Below are 18,023 nucleotides of genomic sequence, written 5' to 3'. Positions count from 1 at the left end.
GCTAATTTAGTCCTCATTGTTTTGTAAATATAGTGGGGATTATGTTTTTCAATATGCATTATTTTGCACTTATCAAATTAAAATTCATTTGCTACTTTGTTGCCCGGTCACCTAGTTTGGTGAGATGCTTTGAAGCTCTTTACCGTCTAGCCATGAAACTGATCAAAATGGACTGTGAATTTGGTAGAGCAATGTTGGTACCAGAGCTGTACCAATTCATCTCAGTCCTTATATGTGAAACAGATATCACTGTTTCAGATCCTATGAATTTCTCAAAAAGAAGAAATGCTACAAACAGTGACAAGTTGTGTCAGCAGTGTGCATAGCTAAAATGAAACCAAAAATATTCTCACTTGAGACCAATATCCAGATTTTCTGAAGTAACAAAAGATCAGTGCATTAACTAACAGTGATCATTCTAGGTTTTCACTGTGCCTGGACACATGAATAGTATATTAAACCATTTAAGTCTTTCAAAAAATCAGAGACATTTAATTTTAAAAAGTGTTAGAGGCTCACCAATTTTTCCACATCCACTTCCTCTTCACTCTGGAAATCAGAAGCTCCATCCAACATCTCATTACCAGAATCATCAGTTTTTTCATCTTCATCATCTTCCTCCTCCTCTTCTACATCATCCATGGTAATATCAACAGTAGGAGTATAACCCTTTTTGTGGTGTTTGGGTTCTTGTGCTCTCTGCTCTCGGGTCAAGAAATAACCTTTAGCAGATTTCTCAACTTTATTCCCTCTCTCAGTGTTACTTTTGTTGTCTAAACCAGTTGTCTTACTAGACATTGTGTTCCAAGAACTATTGGTATGAACTGAGCTGTCCGTAGCCTTTTCACTTGCTTTCTGAAAACCAGTGATGCCTTGTTCTTGGTTAGGAATTTTAAGTTTTTTCTGGATATCTACATTTCCTTTACACTCATCTGTACTTCCCACATGCACCTCTCCTGAATTACTGCCATGCTCCTTGGTATAAATGATCTCCGATTTATTTTCCTGTTCTTCCATTCTGTTCTCGGTCTCTGTAGAATTCTCACATTCCTTCCTTTTGACCTCTAACTGTGCAATGCTCTCCTGGAGCTCTTTTTGGTTCTCAAGTGATTGAGTCCCTTCTTGTTGTGCATAAATCTCTTTCTTCTCCTGTGGATTCTGTGACTGTTTATCATTCACCTTCTCTTTCCCTTTTTTCTGTAGTTGTGCATTTCCCTCCTGTTCAATATCTGGACACTCTGCTTGTACAGGGCTTGAATGCTCCTCCACATGGCTTTTTAACAGTGCAGTCTCTTCCTGCTCCCTGGAACTCTCTCGATATGCAGTATTTGCAGGAGCAACTATGGCTGGATCTAGTAATTCTGAAATAGTCCCTGAATTATCTGAAACATTCTCCAATACTTTTTCAGAATGTACAGAGTCCTCTTTCTTTTCAGCGATCACTTTGTTTTTATCACCGATGGGCTTCTCACTGATGTACGAGTGGTCTGATGATATAACATCTGCAGAAACATCATGCTGAAAGTTGGTAATGTCATCAGAGTAATCCTCCAGAATCTCTGAATCCTTCTCAGCCATCTCTGAGGCAGTGGAGTTTCTGTCAGATATGGCTGCATCAGCTGCAGCCTCATCACTACTATTTGACTGATTTGCTGGCAACTCGTTTTCCTCTTGTTTGCTATCTGACACTGTGACCTCTGACTCCATGACCTCCACATCTTCTGAAGGTGAAGCCCTCTCATGTTCTTGCTGCTTAGCAGGAACAGACTTATCCTTTTGGCTTGCATCCTGGGAATCTTTCTTTATCTGGAGGGATGCAACATGGTGAAGAATAGAGTTTGGGACCGACTTCTGTCCTGGCAGTTGAAGCAAGGCAAAACTTCCAGACTGAAGGGGTACGAGACCGGCAGCATTAGGTGCTTGACCACCTGAGCTATACGTTATCTTAGATTCAGAGCCTGTCTGACCTGCAATGCTGTTTGCTCCTGGAGGAGAGATCCTCAAAGTCAAGGTGCCTGCTTGCGACACAAAACTGGGTACTGATGGTAGGATGGATGATGCTTGAGTGACCAAATTAACTGTAGGTGCAGACCTGGATCCAACCGTTTGTACTGCTGGGTTTTTGACAGGGGAAAACCGAAGTAACGGAAGTGGAAGAGGGAGGTGGTACAGGTATCTCAAGAGGCTTAGAAGGCCCAGGCAATCGGATTCCTACAACAGAGCCTATGAGAGAGAGAAAATACTTAATCTCTTATTTCCTAAAATCATTCCTAATTCTAGTACGTGATGTTACATAAAGTTAAACAGACAACCTTCTTCCAAGAATTATGATTAGGTACATCATCACAAAATCTCAATATAATACCTACTGCTGCATAAAAAGTATGATACTGTAAGATATCTACAAAGGGCTCTCTTCTAAATTTTGTTAGTTATTGCACAAGTTTCATCAATGTGCTGAAAAAGTTATTAGACGCAATCAGAAAAAGTTTTGATAAAAACCAATTCAAAATAAACTTACTTTCTTTGCAAATTTTGTCAGAAAATGTCAAAACTGAAATTCTAAATATGTCGTTTCTAAAATTTGTACTCTCTCTCATCTTCAAAACGTAAACAAATGTAATTTTTCCCCAGAAAAAGAAAATGAACAGTTCTGAAATTGGTTTAAAAAACAAATGAAATTAAAAAAAAAAAAAAAGGTTAATCTGGAAATCCAATTTTACTAAAAAGGAGCTGGTCAGATTTTCACTCACCAAAGCAATCTGATATCCTTAAAACAACACTGAGGCTACGTCTAGACTACATGGCTCTGTTGACTGAGCCATGTAAAATAGTTTATTCAGCGTAGTCAAAGAAGCAGGGATTTAAATAATCCCCCCTTCATTAAAATAAAAATGGCCGCCACGCTGTACCGACGATAAGGAAGTCTTTGCCGACCGCACCGCATCTAGACTGCAACGCTGTGCCGGATCAGCTGATCGTCGGCACAACATAGCGGCCATTTTTATTTTAATGAAGCAGGGATTATTTAAATCCCTGCTTCTTTGACTATGCCGTCGACGGAGCCATGAAGTCTAGACGTAGCCTGGGATAGTACATTCACCCTTGTCTATGCCAGATATAAAAATCACTACCTACCACACAAAATTCCTACATTTGGGGTAAAGAAAGTACTGAAATCTTTAATTTAAGACAAGTACTATTTCATCCTATATCACATCACATCACGTCTGAATGATTACACTTTACTCTCCCAACTGACACAAGGAAGACACATTGTGGACATTTTTTTCTTGGCAGCGTGAGTGTCACAGAACACAAATAGTCCTGCAATCCTCTATTAATCCTGTGCATTTACTTTTACTTTCATTTTCAACTGCCACAAAGAAAAGCTCATCTGCTATAAGATTTGCCTGAACAATATACAAAAAAATCAGAAAAGAATGGCCAACACCTTTGGTACATAGATTACGGAACATTACGGGCTGAATGTTGGATTGGGTGCCAGCTGCTCGGAGCTGATGCAGTGGAACAAGCTGGATGATCTGTCCGTTGGGATGTGTAAATAGGTTTACTCCACCAGGGCTTCTGAGAGGCTGCAGGATCATCCTATGTCCTTGAGCAAGTTGCACATTGTGGAGAGGTCGTAAAGCAGGAGAGCCTTGATGCACTGGAATCAGCAGTAATCGAGATCCCACACGCTTCTCTGTTCCAGAAGACAGACCCTGGGGGCTTGCAGTTGTAGTCTGAGAAGTGCCATCTTCTGAAAAGTTAGTAAGAAATGTGATTCATAATACTCCTTAGATACACAATTTGCCTTTTTTTGTTACAAGTAAAACCGAGATGTTTTCAGACAGAAGTGTCATTTTCATCTAACAATATCCCTCTAAAAGCTACTGTATAACATGTAATTTCAACATCTTCCATTTATCCACAAACATATATAGCATGGACCAGGGCAATATGATCTTCTTCACTTTGCCAATTATCTCCTCAATCACATGAAACAATATAGAATGAGGGAGTAATTATCTGCTTCTGTGCCTATTTCTTGGCCTTTGGTATGCTCATTGGCAGTCTTGATATAATCAGATACAACCGCTTTACTGACAGTTTTGTGATATGACATTTATCGGGTAGGAAACGGACTGAAGCCACCAATTCGTTTCATATTACCCCAGTGAACAAACACATGGCTACATTTTCTGTTTACTAACAGCTGACAGGAGTTCAAAACAGAAACTTAAGAGGTGAAGGCTCCATACCCCATTATGGATCTGCTGAGCTGCCTTGTCCCACTATTCTCTCTCTGATAGTCTGCAACTGTATAGTTCTTATACCAATTCTGATGAAACCAGTGTTTCCAGCAACAATTAGCCAGTAGTGCTTGTGCCTTATCTGGTCTTGGATTCAGTGAAGGACTTGTATTAACTCCAGAGAGTATAACACGAATAGAACCAACAGATGAGGTTGGAGTGGTCGCCATGGAAGTGACTGCAGTTGTTGTCACCACAACTGGAGATGAGGAGGTGGTAGGAACTGGATGATTAGTGGCTGGTGTAGTTACTACAGAGTTAGGGAATGATATGGTTGCTACTGGTGTAGCCATTCCAGTTGCTTTTGTTATGTTCACAGTAGCTGTAGGGGTAATGGGTGAGACAGCAGAACAGGCACTGGCTTCAGATGTTCCAGGAGCACCTGCAATGGCAATGCCAGGGGGAGAGTGGGTAGATTCATTAGCTCTTGTATGGCCAGTAGTGGTCACAGTAGATGATATCACAGTGGTAACACTTTCTAACGTAACTAGAGAGGTGGTGGCAGCTGCAGTGACAGGAGGTGAGACAGTGCAGTAAACTGGAGATGGCCTTGAGGGAACCACTGGAGTGACGACCATTATTGGTGTAGGCCTGACATTGAACTTCTGTGGCCCTGTCAGGGGCTGGGGTGTGCTAACTCCAGGAATCTTCTGCTGCAGAGCTCCAACTTTACTCATCACAAACTGTGTGAAAACACCACCAGATGAGGGTAGAGCAGCTGCAAATAAAAACTTGCAGGTCAAAATCTCAACAGGTTCCTTCTTTGCCCTGTTTGAGGTGCTCCACTAGTCAATTTAGCAAAAAATTAAGGCCCCGCTGTTGTTAAAGAGCACCCTGTATATAAACGGAAACATTTAAAAACATGGCCATTCACTTTATTGTAGTCATGAACAGGCTTTACATTATTCAAAATTTATGTTTTAGTGAAGATTTACAATTTTCTGCTGCATTTCTTCCTATCCATGCAAAAGAATCAGGCTCTATGACATTATGATCTTTACTGTGACACAATTTCAACACATGAAAAAAGGAACAGAGTGAAATAATAGGCTCATAAGGGATTTTTCTAATTCTTAAATTCTTCCCATACAAACTTCTCTGTGATGTCTTCCTCCTTTCACTGCTTCTTGAGTCTACATCACCTTACCTCTGAATTCACTTGTTATGCCAGCCACTTAATTCTAAATTGGGGGGGTAGGGTTTGTCACACCCTTCATATTGCAATCACTACCCTTCTAGCTGAAGACTGGATGGGACTCCCCTTTGACACTCAGACTCATAGACTTTAAGGTCAGAAGGGACCATTATGATCATCTAGTCTGACCCCCTGCACAGTGCAGGCCACAGAATCTCACCCACCCCTCTTAGAATAATCCTCTCACCTATATCTCCGATATTGAAGCCTTCAAATACTTTGAAGGTCCCAAGATGCAGAGAGTCCTCCAGCTGTGATCTGCGCCCCATGCTACAGAGGAAGGCGAAAAACCTCCAGGGTCTCTGCCAATCTACCCTGGAGGAAAATTCCTTCCCGACCCCAAATATGGCGATCAGCTAAACCCTGAGCATGTGGGCAAGACCCACCAGGCAGACACCCAGAAATTCTCTATAGTAACTCCTATCATCCCTCCATTGACATATTTCCCACTAAAAATGAATGGTCAATTAGTTACCAAGATCATATTCTCTCATCAACCCATCCCCTTATCACAGAATCATAGAACTGGAAGAGATCTCAGAAGGTCATCAAGTCCAGCCCCCTGCTCTAGGCAGGACCAATCCCATCTAAATCAACCCGGCCAGGGCTTTGTCAAGCCGAGACTTAAACACCTCTAGTGATGGAGACTCCACTACTTCCCTAGGTAACCCATTCCAGTGCTTCACCACCCTCCTAGTGAAATAGTTTTTCCTAATATCCAACCTGGACCTCTCCCACCACAACTTGAGACCATTGCTCCTTGTTCTGCCATCTGTCACTACTGAGAACAGCCTTTCTCCATCCTCTTTGGAACCTCCCTTCAAGAAGTTGAAGGCTGCTATCAAATTCCCCCTCACTCTTCGCTTCTGCAGACTAAACAGACCCAACTCCCTCAGCCTCTCCTCATAAGTCATAAGCTCCAGCCCCCTAATCATTTTGGTTGCCCTCCGCTGGACCCTCTCCAATGCGTCCACATCTTTTTTGTAGTGGGGGGTCCAGAACTGGACACAATACTCCAGATGTGGCCTTACCAATGCCAAATAAAGGGGAATAATGACATCTCTTGATCTGCTGGCAATGCTCCTCTTAATGCAACCTAATATGCCATTAGCCTTCTTGGCTACAAGGGCACACTGTTGACTCATATCCAGCTTCTCATCCACTGTAACCCCCAGGTCCTTTTCTGCTGAACTACTACTTAAGTGGTTGGTCCCCAGCTTGTAACTATGCTTGGGATTCTTCCGTCCCAAGTGCAGGACTCTACACTTGTCCTTGTTGAACCTCATCAGATTTCTTGCGGCCCAATCCTCCAATTTGTCTAAGTCACTCTGGACCGTATCTCTGCCCTCCAGCGTATCTACCTCTCCCCCTAGCTTAGTGTCATCCGCAAACTTGCTGAGGGTGCACTCCATCCCCTCATCCAGGTCATTAATAAAGATATTGAACAAAACCGGTCCTAGAACCGAAACTTGGGGTACTCCGCTAGAAACTGACCGCCAACCTGACATCGAGCCATTGATCACTACCCGCTGGGCCCGGCCTTCTAGCCATCTTTCTATCCATCTTACCGTCCATTTATCCAATCCACATTCCCTTAACTTGCTGGCACGGATATTGTGGGAGACCGTATCAAAAGCCGTGCTAAAGTCAAGGTATATAACATCCACTGACTTTCCCATGTCCACCAATCCAGTTACCTCATCATAGAAGCTAATCAGATTGGTCAGGCACGACTTGCCCTTTGTGAATCCATGCTGACTATTCCTAATCACTTTCCTCTCATCCAAGTGTCTCAAAATGGATTCCTTAAGGATCCCTTCCATGATTTTTCCAGGAACCGAGTTAAGACTGACCGGCCTATAGTTCCCTGGATCGTCCTTCTTCCCTTTTTTGAAGATGGGCACTACATTTGCCTTTTTCCAATCATCCGGGATTTCTCCCGATCTCCACGACTTTTCAAAAATAATAGCCAAAGGCTCCTCAATGACAGTTGCCAACTCCCTCAGCACCCTCGGATGCATTAAGTCCGGACCCATGGATTTGTGTACGTTTAGCTTTTCTAAATAGTTCCTAACCTGTTCTTTACCCACCATGGGCTGTCCATCTTCATCCCATCTTCTATCACTTAGCTCAGAAGTCCAGGAGCCGACCTTGTCCGTGAATATAGAGGCAAAGAAAGCATTGAGTACTTCAGCTTTCCCTACATCATCTGTCACTAGGTTACCTCCTTTATCTATTAGGGGCTGCACACCCTCTCTGATCACCTTCTTTTTGTTAACATGCCTGTAGAAACCTTTCTTGTTATCCTTTACATCCTTAGCCAGTCGCAATTCCATTTGCGCTTTTGCCTTCCTGATAATCCCCCGGCATTCCTGAGCTGTACATTTAAACTCCTCCCTGGTTATTTGTCCAAGTTTCCACTTTTTGTATGCTTCCTTTTTGTGCTTAAGTTCACCAAGGATTTCCCCTGTAAGCCAATCCGGTCTCCTACCATGTTTGCCTCTCTTGCTACGCGTCGGGATGGTTTCTTTCTGTGCCTTCAATAAGGCTTCTTTAAAATACTGCCAGCTGTCCTGGACTCCTTTCCCCTTCATGTTAGCATCCCAGGGGATTCTGCCCATCAGATCACTGAGGGAGTCAAAATCTGCTTTTTGGAAGTTCAAGGTGTGTATCATACTACTCTCTTTCCTTCCTTTGGTCAGGATCCTGAAATCTACCATCTCATGATCACTGCTTCCCAGGTTGTCACCCACCTCCAGTTCCCCTATTAGTTCCTCCCTGTTTGTGAGCAGAAAGTCAAGCTGTGCACGGCCCCTGGTCGGATCCTTCAGCACTTGTGTCAAGAAGTTATCCCCAACATTCTCCAAAAACTTCCTGGATTGCCTGTGTACTGCCGTATTAGTTTCCCAACAGATGTCAGGGTGATTAAAGTCCCCAACGAGAACCAGGGCCTGTGATCTGGCAGCTTTGCTCAGTTGTCCAAAGAAAGCCTCATCTACCTCATCCACCTGATCCGGTGGCCTGTAGCAGACACCAACCACAACATCACTGCTATTGTTTGCTCCTTTAAACTTAACCCATAGACTCTCAACAGGTTTTTCTCCCTCTTTATACTGGAGTTCAGAGCAATCGTAGTGCTCTTACATATAGTGCAACTCCTCCTCCTTTTCTCCCCTGCCTGTTCTTCCTGAACAGTCTATACCCTTCCATGACAGCGCTCCAGTCATGCGAGTCATCCCACCAAGTCTCTGTTATCCCAATTAAGTCATATTTCTTGGACTGGGCCAGGGTCTCCAGTTCTTCCTGTTTGTTGCCCAGGCTTCTTGCATTAGTGTACAAACACTTCAGGTAACCAGCTGATTGCCCTATCTTCTCCATTTGAAACAGGGATCCTCCTTTCTTGTTCCCTCCTCTCTGCATTTCTTCCCAGTATCCGACTTTCCCTCTCCCCTCAGGGTTTTGGTCGCCGTCCCCTGACGAACCTAGTTTAAAGCCCTCCTCACTAGGTTTGCAAGCCTTCCCACGAAGATGCTCCTTCCTCTTTTCGTTAGGTGGATCCCATCTCTTCCTAACAATCCTTGTGCCTGGAACAGAGTCCCATGGTCGAAGAAACCAAAGCCCTCTCTGCGACATCACCTGCAACCACGCATTTACGTCCTCAATTCGACGATCCCTGCCCAGTCCTTTCCCTTCAACAGGGAAGATGGACGAGAACACCACTTGCGCTCCGAATTCTTGGATCCTTCTTCCCAGCGCTATATAATCCGCAGTAACACGCTCAAGGTCATTCTTGGCTGTATCATTAGTTCCTACATGGAGAAGCAGGAAGGGGTAGCGATCCGAAGGTTTGATCAGCTTGCTAAGCCTCTCAGTGACATCCCGAATGCCTTGCAGTAGATGGTGTTCCCTTCTGGTTTCTTCCTTGTGAGGTCCCTTCCAGAGCTTTCAGCACTGCAGAGCCTGTGGAGAGAGCTTGAAAGCGATTGCTTACCTCTATAGCATCGGGGGATTCCCGTGCTGGCCTTTTTCCCCTTCTAGAAGTTACATGCTGCCATTTCTCTTTTTGGTCACTGACTGCCCTCTCTGGCTCCTCTGCCTACCATGCTTGAAGGATTAATTGCTGCCTTCTATCGAGGAAGTCTTCATCCTCTCTGATCAAGCGTAAGGTCGACACTTGGGCCTCCAGTCCTCTAATTTTTTCTTCCAAAAATCTCGACCAGCTTGCACTTCGTGCAGATGAAATCCGTTCTTTCTTCCGGGAGGAAGACAAACATGGCACACGCCGTGCAGGTAACAACAGCAGACCCATCATTAACCATCGCTGCTGTCCTGGAGAAGGAATTTAAAAAGAAAGGCAAGAGAACCCCCTTCCCTCTTCCCTTCCCAACTCCCTCTCAAAACTCCCTGTTAGCACTCACCTGTTTGCAAGCTCTTTGGTCGTTTGCCCACTGCCTTATAAAGCCCCTCCCCCTACCAAGGCTCAGCCAATCAGCAGAGGCTTCTAGAATTCTAACTTTAATTAGAAGCCAACAGTTTCCACCTGCCAATCACAGCACAAACTCCATCAAGGGGAGGGGGGAAAAAAAAGCCTCACTCTCAAACACGGGTGAAAATAAATAAATAAATTAACAAAAAACAAAAAAGAACACACACCAACCCTCATTCACAAACACAAGCTCAGCACACAGCAAGAAAGCCCCAAACACAACACACACTTCCCTCAAGACTCCTGTATCTGCTTCTCCTCTACCTGGAGAACTCCCTCTCCAAAGCCTCACTCAAACAGGAAGGAAAAAAAAAAAAAAAAACCCAAGCAAGCAGATGGAGTCAACACTGAGAGGCTCCTCCATTCCTTGCTCTCCGGGGCTCAAATGCTGAACTCATAGCACACCAGACCTTGATCAACTAAGGAAGAGAATCTGAACATCTAGTGTGAAATTACCATGAGGCAAGCCTCTTTAAAAAAAAAATCATAATCTTATATGTATATAGCATCTTTAGTCCAAAAGAATACCAAAACAGTTTTTACACATTAGATACTCAAAAATTATTTCACACACTACTGTAACACATCCACCTCATCAAAACAGCATAAAAATACAATGCATAGGTTTACTACAGGAAGGCAAAACAGTTTACACTGCAGGGGGTATTTAGGTAGGAGTAACACAACTAACCACAAATCAGAATTTTGCCAGTATGCAAATTAACACCCTCTTCTCCTGCCAAAAGCTTCTTGGAATTGCTAATGACCGAAGTGTCAGGTGTTTCGATTTCACATCTTACCCAAAAGATAGCACTTCTTATATAACACAGTCTCCCTTCATGCCATGCTGTGGTTACATTTAAGAACCAACTCAGAAGAGTGCCACATTCTTTCGGAAGAAGAAATTACTCACCTTGTGCAGTGATAACAGTTCTTTGAGATGCTGGTCACTGTGGGTTCTCCACTGAACATGTGCTTGCATCCCTGTGCTGCTGAACGGAAAACTTCAGTAACAGTATCCATTAGGCCCATACGTGCACTCTCTCTCCTTGTTCCCAGCCACTAGACTAGACATCACACCGCTGCTAACCCTCCTCTGTTCCTTCTCTACCACCGAGACACAGACAGGAACTCTTAAATAGAGGGGAGCAGGGTGGTTTGTGGAGCACCCATAGAGAGAGACATCTCAAAAACACCATTATTATTGCACAAGATGAGTAACTTCTTCAAGTACTGTGCCTATGTGTGCTCCACTGTAGATGACTCCTAAGCAATATCCCTTTTGGAAGGCTAGGGCCTTGGAGTCAGGTCAGTTATAAAAGGCAATATTATGGAGCCGGGATGGCATCAGAGATGGGAATTCCCAGTGATGACATAGCGTTCTGTGAAGGTATGGACCAATACCCATCTCTCTGCTCTGTGCATTTCTGAGATACATTCTTCAAGAATGTCTGTGATGCACAAGGAGATCGACCTCATGGAGTATGTGTGGATACTATACAGAGAGGCCCTACTGTGAACCAAATAACTTTGTCTAATGCAGTTTCAGACCCATTTGAAGAGTCTCTAGGCTGATATTGCTGAGCCCTGGGATCTTTCCACAACACAAGAAAAGCTTATGAGACTTCCTGAAAGCTTTCATCCTAGCCTAGACAAAGGCTTTTCTGACATGTACTGTGTTTAATGTAGGTTCCCTGTTGTCATGGTGCGGTTTGGGGGAAAAATTAGAAAGTGAATCAACTGGTTCATGTGGAACTAGGTAACCTTAGGGATGAATTTTGGATTAGGCTTGAGTTTAACCCTGTCCCAAAAAGAATACTGTACAGGGGGAATGTGCCATTAGAGTTGTCATTTCTCCGCTTCTCCTAGCCAAGGTGACTGCTATTAGGAAAGCTATTTTCAAAGAAAAGTATGTACGTGAATAGGTGACTAAAGGTTCAAGGGACATCTAGTTAGGCCTTTCAACACCAGGTTTAATAGGGCTTTGATGGTAAGGGAAACAGAGGAAAAGCATAGAAAAGATTTCTGTCTCAGGGAAGGAGAGCATCATGCAGATGGTGTTGCCCTATTCCTACTCTGGAACAGTAACATGAACATTGTCCTGTTCAGGTGAGTGGCAAACAGGCATAGGGTGGGTGTTCATCACAATCTGAATAGGCTGTAGTAGCGTATTGCTGAGTTTAATCTCCCATTCACAATTGTGTGGGAACTTGCATCTGAGACTGTTCGCTATCAAGTTGTGTGCACGCTCCTAAAGTATGCCTCTGATAATGTAATGTTATGCTCTCACTGCTTCTCCCCACAAGGAAAGTGATCTGGCTTCCCCCGGTTGGTTTATGCTGTCCATGCACATTGCATTGTCCACTAGGACTGTCACGTGTGATACCTTGCTCAGAGGAAGGAAATTCATGCAGGAATTCCTGACCATTCTGTGCTCAAGGAGGTTGATGTGAAGGAATATTTCCACATATATGCCTTGTGTTGTGATGTTTAAATCCACATTCCATTTTATGAGGGATGTACTGGTGGTGAGAAATGATGACATGACTGGGGATGAGGTTTGTGAAAAGGGGATCTCTTTGCAAACATTTCCTACGTCTTTCCACCAGTCCAAGGAGTTTTTATTCTTGGTGGGTAGAGACAGGAGTTTGTCTAGTCTGTCTCTGGTCATCACATATAAAGCCTGGCATATGGTATTACTGCTGTGCTTGTTGCTATATGCCCCAAAAGTTGCAGGCAATGTTATTTCCTAATACTTCTGGGCTGTTTTGAATGGTTTTTATAAGCAAGGCCAAAGAGAGGAATCTGTGTTGAGGTAAGAGTGCTCTGGCCTGTAACATGTCAGGCAGGTGCCTATGAATTACAGGCATTGCACTGGAATTGAAGGTCGACTTCTGGAGAAGCCCAATTCTGTGAAAAAGTCTATTCTGGATTTAGTTATTCAAGACTCTTGGAAGGACTGGACTGTGAGGAGACAATCATCCAGAGAAGGGCACATCATGGTTCTTTGAGACCACAGGTACATGGACACTACTAAAACTCAAAGCTAATTATAACCCAAATGGGAAGTACTGTGTAATGGTAGTGGTTTTGTCCGAAGGTAAATCTGAGGAACAGTTGGTGGGATGGGAGGATTGCAATATGGATGTAGGTGTCCTGAAGGTTGAGAACTGGAAAACTAGTCTCCCTGATCCAAGCTTAGAATAATCTTAACCATCTTGAATTTTTGAGCTTTCACACATTTTTGAGTGCTCTGAGGTCTAGTATGGGTTTCCAGCCTTCCTTCCTCTTGGATATAAGAAAATAGTGAGTAAAATCCTTTGCCTTGTAGATGTGTGGGTATTGATTCTGTCTCCTAACTGCAGGAAACAAACAGTTAACTCTCATGTGAAGATTCCCTGAAGAAGGGCAGGGAAGGGTGTTTTGAAAGGGGATGAGAAGTGGATGGACTACCCACTGCAAACAATTTGCAGGACCTACTAGTCTCATGTAACACATTTCCAGATACTTCTGAACATTACAAGATGAGCCAAATAGGTAGGAAATGTTGGTTAGTTGTAGCAATTCGGGGTAATTTATCTGTCAATGCCTTGACCAACACATCAAAACTGGTGTTTGAAGATGTAGGATTGTGACATGGAAGGCTGTGCCTAGGGAATTTCTATTTTCTTCCTCTGAGTATGTAATAGCACTAACTTGTGTATTAGGAGGTACATGGTTTGTGCTGAGGCTGCAGACTAAATTTTCTCTTTTGTCCAGGCGCGTAGATTCCTAATGAGCAGAGTGGTCCTAGAATTTGTATAGGTATGAATAGAGAAGTCTCTCTTCTCCAGGAAGAGCTGGGTGCCTTCAAAGGGAACATCTTCAACAGTCGATTGCACCAGTTTAGAGAAGCCTGAAAGGTGTAACCATGATGCATAACCACAGCTGTGGAGATGCACCAGCCCACTGCGTTGGCTGCATTGAGGGCAGAATGTAGCGCTGTTTTGGCTTCTAGATGTCCCTCCCGGATGAGAGCTTTGAACTGGTTATGCTGTGACTCAGGAAGCTGATCAATGAAGCTGCTTAGTTTTGAACAGCTGACAGTCATTTCACCATTAAGCCTTGATAATAAGCAATTTAGAACTGTAGGATGTCTGAGGATTAGGTTTTCCTCCTGAAGAGGTCCAAGCATTTCCAACCCCGTCACAGAAAATGAACCTCATTTGGTGTTAATGGCCCCTACAGTTTACAGTGTCCATGATGATGGAGCTGGGAGTAAAGTGAGAGAAGAGGAATTCCACGTTCCTAACCAGGACATAATATTTTCATCAGCCCACTTCCATGTAGGCATCACCAAAATCAGGATATGTCCATTTTTTCGCAGTGTCCAGATGGGACGGGTTGTTTTGTTTTATTTTATTTTCAGAGGACGCATATAAGTATGCCAACTAATTTCCTCCAACTTTTTTCCAAGTCCTGGAAAATGCTAGAAATCATTGGCTAATAATACTGCCTCATCTAAGGAGGAGGGAGATATGTTGGTCTTTGCAGTCATCTCTGCCTCATTACTGCCCCCCCTGTTCTTCCACAATCTCCTCTGCAACTTCTGAGGTTCTGAATGCCCTGGCTGAGAGGGAATATCTTGGAGGTTCATGGGTAAAGCTGGAAACCAGAGAAGCATGGGGATGATGTGCATCCTAAGGATCCCAGTACAGCTACTGTAGAGGTAGAATAGAGCCTGGTGGTGGTGCCCATGGTTGACACATCAAAGCGGTAGATGGGGTCATGTGAGGGTATGCTCAGGGGACCTATTCACAGTAGGCTTCATAGAGAGCATGAGAGAAATACTGAGAAATGACCTTCTTTGACTCGCTGTCAGAGTCCACACTAGAGAAAGCAGAAACGTATGGCAGGATAGCAGAGAAGATTCCATGATGAGACGACTTAGTGCCAAGGTCACTGTGCCAAGCAGATGAGTTGTCCCACAGATCTTGAGTGCCAGAATTCCAGTGACGTCGACCAACCTGATGTTGCTAGGGGTCTCAAGGTAACAGCTCTCACTGCTTCTCCCCACAAGGAAAGTGATCTGGCTTCCCCCGGTTGGTTTATGCTGTACATGCACATTGCATTGTCTATTAGGACTATCATGTGTGATACCTTGCTCAGAGGAAGGAAATGCATGCAGGAATTCCTGATCATTCTGTGCTCAAGGAGGTTGATGTGAAGGAATATTTCCACATATATGCCTTGTGTTGTGATGTTTAAATGCACATTCCATTTTATGAGGGGTGGTGAGAAATGACGACATGATTGGGGATGAGGTTTGTGAAAAGGGGATCTCTTTGCAAACGCCCTAGCAAGGGGACAGTGGCATTCACCTACCAAAAGAAATAACCTGGATGGATGGATGGATGGATGGATGGATGGATGGATGGATGGATGGACCCCCCCCTCACACTCTCTGTGGTGGTGGGAGCCAGAGCAACCTAACAGCTCTCTCTGCCCTGCCACCATCTCCCAACCTGCTGTGCTCCACTTCACCAGGGTAGCGGGAAGTGGACACCCTGGCCCAGTCCCCACCCATTCCGCTCCCCTGAGTGATGCAGGGCTCAGGGGAGCTGAGGGACACAGGCTGGGGCGCTCTGCTTCCCACTGCTGTGCTGAACGCAGGGGGTCCAACCCCTGCTGCTACCCCACGCCAGGCCTTCCTATAATCCCCTAAGTCACATAACTCGAGGGAGGGGGTGCAAGGGTAAAGAGAAGGAGTGAAGCAGGGACAGGAAGAGGCAGGGTGGTTGCCCTGGGACCTATGCTCCAACCCCAGAGCCAGCTCTGTCCACTACTTATGGTGCTCTGGCAGTTTGGACATCATGCTTTTACATTCAGACCTGCTGCTACATTGTCTCAGCCACATAATGGTTCTTGGGTCACTTGTGGCTAGAGTAAAACAGTCATCTGCACCTTGGCTATTTCATAATCCCAGGACACACAGAACAAAACAGACTTCCCATTCTAAACGCTGAAAGCACACGCAGGCCAACACTGGCTGGAGGTCTTTCAGTCCTCGGTCAGCAATGGGCATAGCACTTTCAACAGGAAAATACCATCAGTCGCTGCCATGTCCCAGGCAGACAGAAGTCACAGGGCAAAACGAGAGGTGAACATGCTGCTTCTGGTCAGCCTCAGAGAAAAGAGACAAGAGCGCCCACACCTGCTGTGATTCCTCTCTTCATGCACATGAAATAACCAAGGGAAGGGGGGAATGGAAAGAGGTATTTTCTGAGCATAATGATTAGATTGCAGGGGTTCCCTTTCCATCAACATGGGGCAGGAATGTTACTTCCATGGGTTAGCAGCAGAGAGGAGATTCAAAGATCTTGCCACTCTCTTCTCTTGGATTGAAATTCTTGATCTATTTCCTGCAGTACTCAATGGTCAGCCAGCCACTCACTCTGATCAATGGTTCCATTCCCCATTCCTCTCTCACAAAGCCATAAGCCCCACTTCCCCCTTCTTTCCACTAGCAGCACTCCAAGCTACTCAGCCCTTGGCTCAGAAGCCATCTCACTTAGCTCAGATGCTCATTCCAGAAGCTTCTTGGAGATCAGCAGCAGAGCGCTGTCAGAGGTGCCAGGGACTGAAGAAAGCAAGCAGCACTCTCAAGCCCCAAACTCAGGGGCTTCTCCCCAAATAAACTAACAGGAAATGCTGCTGGAGCTCTTCCTGTCCTCAACACCTGGGCGGCTGCTGTGGCCTCTCTCCAGTTGGAAACTGGGGAGCACCTCAGACAACAGTTGGTTGCTTCAGCTTGACCAAACTTCTGGGTCATTCTCCCAGACTGAAGGATGGAGATATCACACCAGCCATTCCTATGACCCCATGCCTGAGAAAGGATGGCCTTTTGGTTGCCCTGTGACTTGGGAGATCTGGGTTCAGTTCCTGACTCTGTCACTGACTGCCCCTGTGACTTTGGGCAAGAGTTCTGGAAGACGTGCTTTAGCCAAACAAGTCACAGGGCTCAACACAAAAGTAACAGGGTGAAGTTTAATGGCCTGTGATGACCTAGAAGTCCCTTCAGGCTTTAATTAATTAAAAGACTCTCAGTGCCTCAGCTTCCAGTCTACAAAATGGGGATAATACTTCTCTCCTGCCTCATCTGTTAGATTGTAAACTCTTTAGCACAGACGCCGACTCTGATTGTGTGTGTACTGCACTGGCACAGTGGGACCCCACACTTAGTGGGGAATCTCTAGGCACTACAGCAGGGGTCGGCAACCGTTTCAAACCAAAGAGCCAAACTACATCAAAATTCAGAACAAGTGGTCAACAAAGAGCCAGTATAAGAATGCCAATTTGCATGACTGAAAATATACAACTTAATATTATTGCCAATTGACATGATGATTAATAACAGCATAAATTAAACATTGTACTCACAGACTTTATTTTATGGGACTTCTGCTGCTGCTGCTGGGGGTGCAGCTTTTGGATGTGGGGGTGCAGGAGTCAGGAATGGGGTGTATGAGGAACTCAGGGCAGGAGATTGGGGTGTGTGGGAAGTGCAGGAGGCAGGGCACTGGGGGTGGTAAGTACAGTATGTGGGGGGGTCCCTGGGGCCGGATTACCTTACCTGGCTAGGGCTGGGCTGCTGCACCCGGGCAGCAGTGGCTGGACATGGGGCTGGGCCAAGATTGCCGCAGCCGGATGGTGGCCTCCCCACCTACCCATGTTGCAGCAGGAGGGGAGCACCACTAGCCCTTCCTGCGGCCAGAGGGGTCCAGACCGTGGCCTTCCCCAGGATCCGAGCTGGGGACAGGATGCTGCTGGGCCCTGATTGGGGCCTTATTGGTGAGACTGCTATAGCCAAAGCCCAAGCCTGGCTGCCACGGCCGGGCTGTTGCAGCAGTTGTGGGACTGCCATGATTGGGTAGCAGGATGTGCCCCAGAAGCATGGTGACTGGGGATAAACAGCAGCAGTCAGATGGGGGCTGGAGTCGGGCCACTGCAGCCAGATGGAGGCATCTGCTGCCACCAGCCCCTCACT

The 18,023-nt window shown here is 45.2% G+C and overlaps 2 protein-coding genes across 3 annotated transcripts in view; both read right to left on the bottom strand.

The window, feature by feature from the left end:
- Positions 1-18,023, bottom strand: part of LOC102449777 (MAX gene-associated protein) — a 256,194-nt gene that overhangs the window by 134,014 nt on the left and 104,157 nt on the right. The gene's annotated exons all lie outside the window — the stretch shown is intronic.
- Positions 1-18,023, bottom strand: part of LOC142829131 (MAX gene-associated protein-like) — a 72,083-nt gene that overhangs the window by 29,299 nt on the left and 24,761 nt on the right. Inside the window, 2 exon segments of the mRNA XM_089778826.1 lie at positions 520-2,223; positions 3,455-3,763. Coding sequence (XP_089634952.1) covers positions 520-1,707 — 1,188 coding nt within the window. The 5' untranslated portion in view covers positions 1,708-2,223; positions 3,455-3,763.

This window comes from Pelodiscus sinensis, chromosome 5 (assembly GCF_052426305.1).
Source record: "Pelodiscus sinensis isolate ZL-2025 chromosome 5, ASM5242630v1, whole genome shotgun sequence".
NCBI classification, from domain to species: domain Eukaryota; kingdom Metazoa; phylum Chordata; order Testudines; family Trionychidae; genus Pelodiscus; species Pelodiscus sinensis.
The sequence above is the reverse complement of the archived record's forward strand: the minus strand, read 5'-3'. Positions and strand labels throughout refer to the sequence as shown.